At 46.5% G+C, this 6,996-nt stretch overlaps 1 protein-coding gene across 1 annotated transcript in view; it reads right to left on the bottom strand.

The window, feature by feature from the left end:
• Positions 1 to 2,316: 2,316 nt before the first annotated feature.
• The window catches only part of LOC123038809 (protein PAIR1), a gene marked incomplete in the record, with an annotated part of 5,428 nt that continues 748 nt past the window's right edge, over positions 2,317 to 6,996 (bottom strand). The window contains 9 exon segments of the mRNA XM_044462260.1: positions 2,317 to 2,811; positions 3,067 to 3,145; positions 3,515 to 3,680; positions 4,309 to 4,652; positions 4,730 to 4,789; positions 5,192 to 5,389; positions 5,481 to 5,533; positions 5,680 to 5,814; positions 6,039 to 6,192. Coding sequence (XP_044318195.1) covers positions 2,513 to 2,811; positions 3,067 to 3,145; positions 3,515 to 3,680; positions 4,309 to 4,652; positions 4,730 to 4,789; positions 5,192 to 5,389; positions 5,481 to 5,533; positions 5,680 to 5,814; positions 6,039 to 6,192 — 1,488 coding nt within the window.

Genomic DNA, 6,996 nt, shown 5'->3' with positions numbered 1-6,996 from the left:
TAGAGAGTTGTATTAATTAAGTCGAGAAAACATAGTTCCTAAAGGGCAGATTCTATTCCAGTCCCGACAAGTCTCTTTCTCACCTAAAGATTATATTCCTCCTCCACCGGCGCCATCGTCTCTTCCTTCTCCACCCTGCAGCAGCAGGACCGATCGATTATCCTGCCGGTCCTGATGATTGGTGGTCATAATCTTTTTTGAAAAATCAACCGGGGGAGAGCTCCCCGCCTGAATATATTTCTCAAGTATCCATTCGGCCGAGGGAGTGCATGCAGTGGATGTGGGGTGGTGGCAGGTGGCTGTTGGAGACGCGTCAGATGTGATTGTGCAGGCATCGATTAGGCCGTTGTGTACTTGGATGTGTTCCCGGTTCTTTTCTTTGTTTGGGAAGGAGCGTTGCATGCATAGTGTGGAGTGGTGTGGGCCGAGTATGGAGGTAGGCATAGTATGTTTTCCTGTAATTTTTGGCTCGATCCTGGCCGGTCCGCGTGTCTGGAGAAGGAGCTGCTCATGAGCAGTGGCTGTGGAAAGCTGGTCAAAGAAGAAGAGAGAGAAGCATTTGAAAACCAACGGCGAGCTCTTTAGGATTTCAAATCTGACATCTTTGGTTATGACCGAGGAGCGGAACACAAATTGTGACAGCTTAGCTACTTGGAAAACTGGTTTTACCGAGAAGTAGTGGTCTAGAGCATTTGTTATGAGCATAATATTTGGGTTAACACTATTTGAATGGCAAAGGATCCAAAAAGAGACCGTTGGAGCATGGCTAGGCGGGAAAATATGACGTGTGATCTCGGTGTGGTACATGCTTAGAATCCGGTTAAAGAATTTGAATCCATGACGGAAAGGCCTAACCTCTTTTGGCGCGTCAAGCGGCGGTGTTGTCGTTTCCGGCAGGGTTCCCGAGTCTGGAAAGAACGCGGGCTGAGCAACCACCGCCGTAGGTGATTGTTGGCTGATGGCGCACGATCGTCGGGGCGAGGCGGGGCGCCGTGGAGCATTGTTGACGGTGGCGGTTGAGTTTACGATGATGATCGTTGCAAAGAAGAAGGGTGTTGAGACGGGAGAGCAAGCGGTAATGGAAGCCTGCGCGTCCTTCGAGGCGACACAGAAGGAGAACGCTGAAGTGGATAGCTTTTGGACATCAAAGTTTTTTGCCCTACCCCCAAACCTAGTTTGAAGCAGAGCAGCTACGAGGAAGCAGTCGAGGGGGAGGCGACAGTTGTGAAAGAATATGATGGTACCGTGTTGGTTCGTCGAGGCATGGCGAGGTGGTGAGACCATGGAGCGTTTTGCCTACCATAGGTCAGCTTGAAATGAGAGACCGACCTTGGAGTCAACACAAAGTGTGTGGGAGATGAACGGAAGGCGTGTTGCAGGCGATCGCCGATGTCGAGTGTCAGTGGGGCGGCGAGCATGGGTGTGGGCGTTTGGCATGGCAATGGTGCGGGAGGTGAAGGTAGAAGGCGAGGAGCAATGGAGGCGGGAGAGTCTCTCTCAGCATCCGCGGGCGGGCAGACGAAGAAGGAGATGTGGATGTGGGACGATGCGATTTCCTTCTCCCGGAGGATAGCTAGGGCGACCGGGATCGAGGAGACGGTGAAGCGGAATTCCGAAGGCGATAGCTGGAGGACCATCAACATGTCGGACTGACCGCCCAGGCAACCTTGGAGGCAGCATGCAAGCATGAGGCAGTCAATCTTCATGACGGCACGCTCAATTTTGACAGCAAGGTGGATGCCTGAGCATTTGTGGCGGAATGGAGTGATGGGCTGCAAGATGGCAGACCAAACCTGATCCTCGAAATCAGCACCCATGGCGTTTCCCACGCCAAGGGCGGCGCGAACGGCAGCCTGAACCGGAGAGTCATCACGCCAGATGTCCGGCGGGAGCGGCGGCGAGGTGAAGGTGGCTACGGGAAGGCTAGCTGGAGTTGGGAATTGGGATCAGAGGTGGCCGGAGTTGGGGCAGCGGTTGTGGAGGCGGTGGAGCGGCAGGAGGTGGGAGCGGGGGCGGAGCGGGAGCGTGAGCCATCCTTCCACCTTTGGTGGTCATAATCAGAAGTGCCATATCTATCTATCTATACAGGTCCAAAATTGTATCCATAAAGTCGGAGGGTCTGCTGGTAATTAAGTTGCAAAAACAAACCTGTTGCCGCTCCATTACCAAAAGAAAATGTATGTTTGGCAAGAATCAAAATGAAGAACAGACTCCAGATGCTGAAGCTGGCCCATGTGGAACTCGATCGACTTCATTGAACTGTTGCTGCACCTATCGAGTTTTGCAGGTGGGGATATCATCAGGGGCCAACACAGGGAAGCTCATCGTGGTACTATATTGCAAGTGCTAGCTGTAGTGCCTCATTTGCAATTCTGCTGTCAGTTCCTCATGTGTAAACAACAGTTGAAATGATGTACATGTGTGAGTTGAAACGATACTATGTTTGAGTTGTGTGGGTCATAGGTGAAACGATACTATGTGCATTGATGATGTTGCCAAAGTCGAACAACCATCATTTTATCAGTGTGCCCGGCGCCGACGTGGCTTCTCGGGCCGCCTCAGTAGGTGATCCACAGGTCGCGTCGTACTTGGGGTTGAACCGGTGAGCCCGCTTTGCTGGAGCGGCTTCAACCGCATGAACAGCCTCGCCCTTCTGTGCGTCTCGTCCAGGTCCCCGCCTCCTCTTCTCCCCTTCTCCTGGCAGCAAGGTGGCCGCATCAATGGGCAGCGTCTCGCTGCTCGTCCTCATCTTCCTCACCCCCCACACAAGCGGTGGGCCAGACTCGCTGCCGACTTCCTTCATCAGGTCAGCTGCAGCATATATACATAACAGAGGATGTGATTTACTTCTTTTCGTTTAAATCATTTTTGTGCTGGAAATGAGGATTTCTTGGTTCTTTGGTAATAACAATGCATGCTGCAATAGAAACTAGTAAGTGGTAAATGGTAATCGCAGATGACTATCTCTGTTATAAATGATTACCAGTTAGGGTCTTCCTCTCCTATTCGAGGCAGGAAACCAGAATCGACGTACAAAAATCATGGACAAAAAGGAATGAACTCTACCTGGTTCCATGTTGAGAATCGCACGGGTAGTGCACCATTTACTGTCATTATCTGAACCGATGATTATTTTAACTGGTTCCTGCATTTTCAAACACAAGTACGAAGGCACGGTCACACACTGAATATAATGCAAGCACAACTTTTCAGTCTACTACAGAATCGCATATGAAAAGTTACAGCTGCAGCTGCAAGCATGTTCCAGTAAATTCATAGGTATGCTTTTTTTCAGCGGTGTGCATTTTTCAGAACCAGAACTCAGTGGTATGCTTTTTCAAGATGGACATTGGCCCTGAACTTGTAAGCAGTATTGCAACACGTGTTTGATTTTCATGCTTTCAACAGTTAAAGGAAGTACCCAAACTAGCCAACAACATTAGTTTGCTCGAGGTTGGCTCCTGGGGATTGACCTTTTGATTACAGGACAAAGGAGCAAGGTATCACAGGTTACCTTCTTAGTTGGCTCTTGGGGATTGACCTTTTGATTCAACTTCTCTTTCTGTGCAGGTGCTAGCCTGTAGTTTGTACCAACCATGTGAGCTGCTTTTACCATACCCTGTTCTACCTTTGGCTTCAGAACTGACGCCCTCGTAGCATAAGTGGAACGTGCAGGAAGGCTGGCATTAATAGGCAGGCTTTGTCAGAATCCAGAAATCTAACAAGGACATAATGAGCAAAACAGTGAAGAGATAATGTATATGCAGAGTCATATTTACAGTACAACTGAAAAGTCATGAATATAATCTTCCTGGAGAAAGAGAGAGTGTTTTGGAGCAATACAACATGTAACATTTCAAAGATATGAATTTCCAGCATTAAACCAGCTCTGCTCTATCATGAAAATAAGCATCTTACCACAGGATTATGCAGATATCAATGGTTATTTGAACATTTTGAAAAAGTTTAACAATCTTCGTACTTGTGTTCAAGGATTTCAAAATTTAGTCTTAGTCAGCACATTAAGAAACCTTTTTCTTAACACCCTTTCATGAAAACTGATGCCCCTTCTATGTGCAAAAACACCTAGGTCAAATCTGGCTCATGAGATTTAGGTAAAGAAAACCATGCTGATAGAACTGAAATAACAGCGAGAAAACTATCACAAAAAAAGGGGTTTTCTCTGTGGCCACACCACATAGCTTTGTATCCCTATCAGAGCAGGATATTTCTAGGAATCTTTGTATAACATCTCTGTATATTTAGCTAATAACTGAACTATGCAAGAAACTGAGACTAGAATATTACGGTTTTGTTGGCGGAATTTGTTCCATATGGGGACTTCCATCTGCTACTGGTATTCGGTCCTTCTGGGGCCTTCCATTTATCTCTGGTGTTAGATCCCTCTGGGGTGTAACTGGTGTTTGTTTCAGCTGGGACCTTCCACCTCCTAATGGAGCCTGGTTGATGATCATGGGGCTTCCATTTTTCACTGGTGTTTGGTTCATCAGGGGTCGTCCATTTGCTACTGGTGTCTGGTTCATTGTAGGTCTTCTATTCGCTACAGACACTCCGTTCATCAGGGGAATTCCTTTTGCCACCACTTGGTTTCTCTGTAGTCTTTTATTGGGGGAGAAGTTCTTGTCCTTCAGCTACGACAGAAAAGACAGTGAGGCAAGGATAACAAAAGACTTATGGATTCAGCTAGTCGAGTAATGAGTTAACATACTGGCAGCATCGGCATTGCAGCAGGCCTAGTATTCAGAGACCTGATATCTCTAACAACCCCCTGCATGAAGAGACAAAAGATCAGGCAGTTGTAGTGCAAAACTATCCATTGTTTCTTCAGCACGAAAAGAGTGGCATTCCACTTGATAGACAGGACTGAGCTTTTTGAGCCATCTCAAAGACAAAGTAAACGCTAGCACCTACTGAGAATGCTGAATGTTACGTGACAGGATTATTATACAAGGTGTTATTTCAAGAATCTGGATACATGAAGAGATTTCTGAAAACTTATACGTTTTATATGGAACTGAACCCACACATATGGAGACAACAGAGAACTTGGGATGCTGGTACATTAATTACTTATGTGCACATGCCAACCATCAGGATAATTCCAAAAAGACAAAATGTACCAAAAAAAGATGTAACAAAGCTAGCGGTAGATTAGCAGCAGAAGAAGTACCTCCATGTCCTTTGTAAGAACCCTGAAGATGTCACCATGCAGCTCCCTTAAATCTGCTTGCACTTGTTTTGGGCAGACTGAAACGACCAAAGACATCTCATTCAATTTGCTGGTGCGAGAGTTGAGAACATTCAGCTGATCAGAGTTGCTTTTCATGCTGTTTTCAGCAAGTACTTTGAGATCATTTTGTCCTTTAATCTGCGATAACATGTTTAAATATATCAAACTTTGTTGCCTTTGCAAACAATGAAATGGTAGGAGAAAGAACTGAGACATCAACTTCTCTTACAATTTTCTGAAGTGTATCCTCTAGGAGATCAAACTTCTGCTGCACACCACCAGCTGCACATAACAGATAAATACGATTCAGTTATATGATGATGCATCAGTTGTCGAAGAAGAAGAAAAATGAAAGTGCAAGTTCATGAGCAAAGCAGAAGCTGCTGCAATTCCTATTATGATCAACAGCACCGGTTTGCAAGGCTTACATTCAACTGATGCGTCCTTCATGGTTCTGTTTAACTGAATAACATCAGTTTGTACCGAGTCCAATACCATCCCCACCTTGTGTACTGAACCTGACAGCTGCTGAAACCTGCACTCAGCGTCGTCGTTAACCCGACCTGTTGAAATGCTACCATCATCAGGCACACCAAACAAAACATACCCACGGTGAGGTCTAGACACAGAACGGCTTCCGGTGCTCTTTCTACCATAAAAGCACACACCGGTCTGGTTTGCATGCCCAGACAATGAGATAAAACAGAGGTGAAGAAGAAAAATGTTCCTGAAGCTGGTGCGAGACGTTAAATCAGTCGGATGCATTGCTTGGGGATTCAGAGCTTACATCTAGTGTCTGTAGGAGAGGGGTTCCAGCGCAGGGTAGTGCTTCTGGGAATGATCACAGGTTGCTGCTGCTGGGGTTCTTCTTGTGCACGAGACGCTGAAGTGGGAGGAAATGGAGGCATCCTCTCCGACGAGTCATCATGCAAGCCAAATCCCTGGCCACCAACCAGATGAAAAATGGAGGTCAAAATTGGGGAAGGCACAAGAGCTACATATATTTCGTAATTAGTAAGCTGAGAATAGAAACACAGGTGCTGTTAGTGAAACGTTTAGCAGCAAGACAACGACTAGAAGCTGCATCTATAATAAGGAGGTCAGTCCAGCAGAAGCAAGGCACAAATACAGATGCATGTGCAACAAACAGAAATACCACAACCTGAAGCCATATGGATAATGCAGAAGTTATTCACGACGAAGAGAAGCTGCATACAACGGACCGCTTCTATAATAGTATATGGTGTGAGTGTGGTAGAAGCAATGTAGAATGCAGATAAACTACCTGAGACACTCATTTTTCAGCACACGTGCAAAAAACAGCAAAGATACCAAGATGGCGCAATGCCACCACATCCATAGCAAGAACAGTAGACTGTTCGTTCGTTCGCGAAATGAAGATTGGGCAACAGGTAATCTCTTGGATCCTGAACCAGTTTCATTTAGTTTGGTAAGTACTAATCTGCAGCATATATACTAGATAGACAGGTTGCACGAACGATTATTCTGAGATCCAAACCAGATAATCAACCAATCAATCAATCGTCCTGTGGATTCGAACTGTTGACTCTCCGACGCGTGAATCATCATCGCCCAGCCAATTCATCGGAAACGCCGCTGGAGTTATCCACTGACGAACTGAACTCAACTGAACGAACAAAAAAAAAAACACCGGATCCACAAACCAATTCAGTGGCAACAGCGGGGAAAGGGGGGAGCGACGCGGCTGCGGAGGAGACCTGGTG

The sequence above is a fragment of the Triticum aestivum genome, chromosome 2B (genome assembly GCF_018294505.1).
Source record: "Triticum aestivum cultivar Chinese Spring chromosome 2B, IWGSC CS RefSeq v2.1, whole genome shotgun sequence".
In the NCBI taxonomy this organism is placed as follows: Eukaryota; Viridiplantae; Streptophyta; class Magnoliopsida; order Poales; family Poaceae; genus Triticum; species Triticum aestivum.
This window is presented reverse-complemented; position numbering and strand designations above follow the sequence as displayed.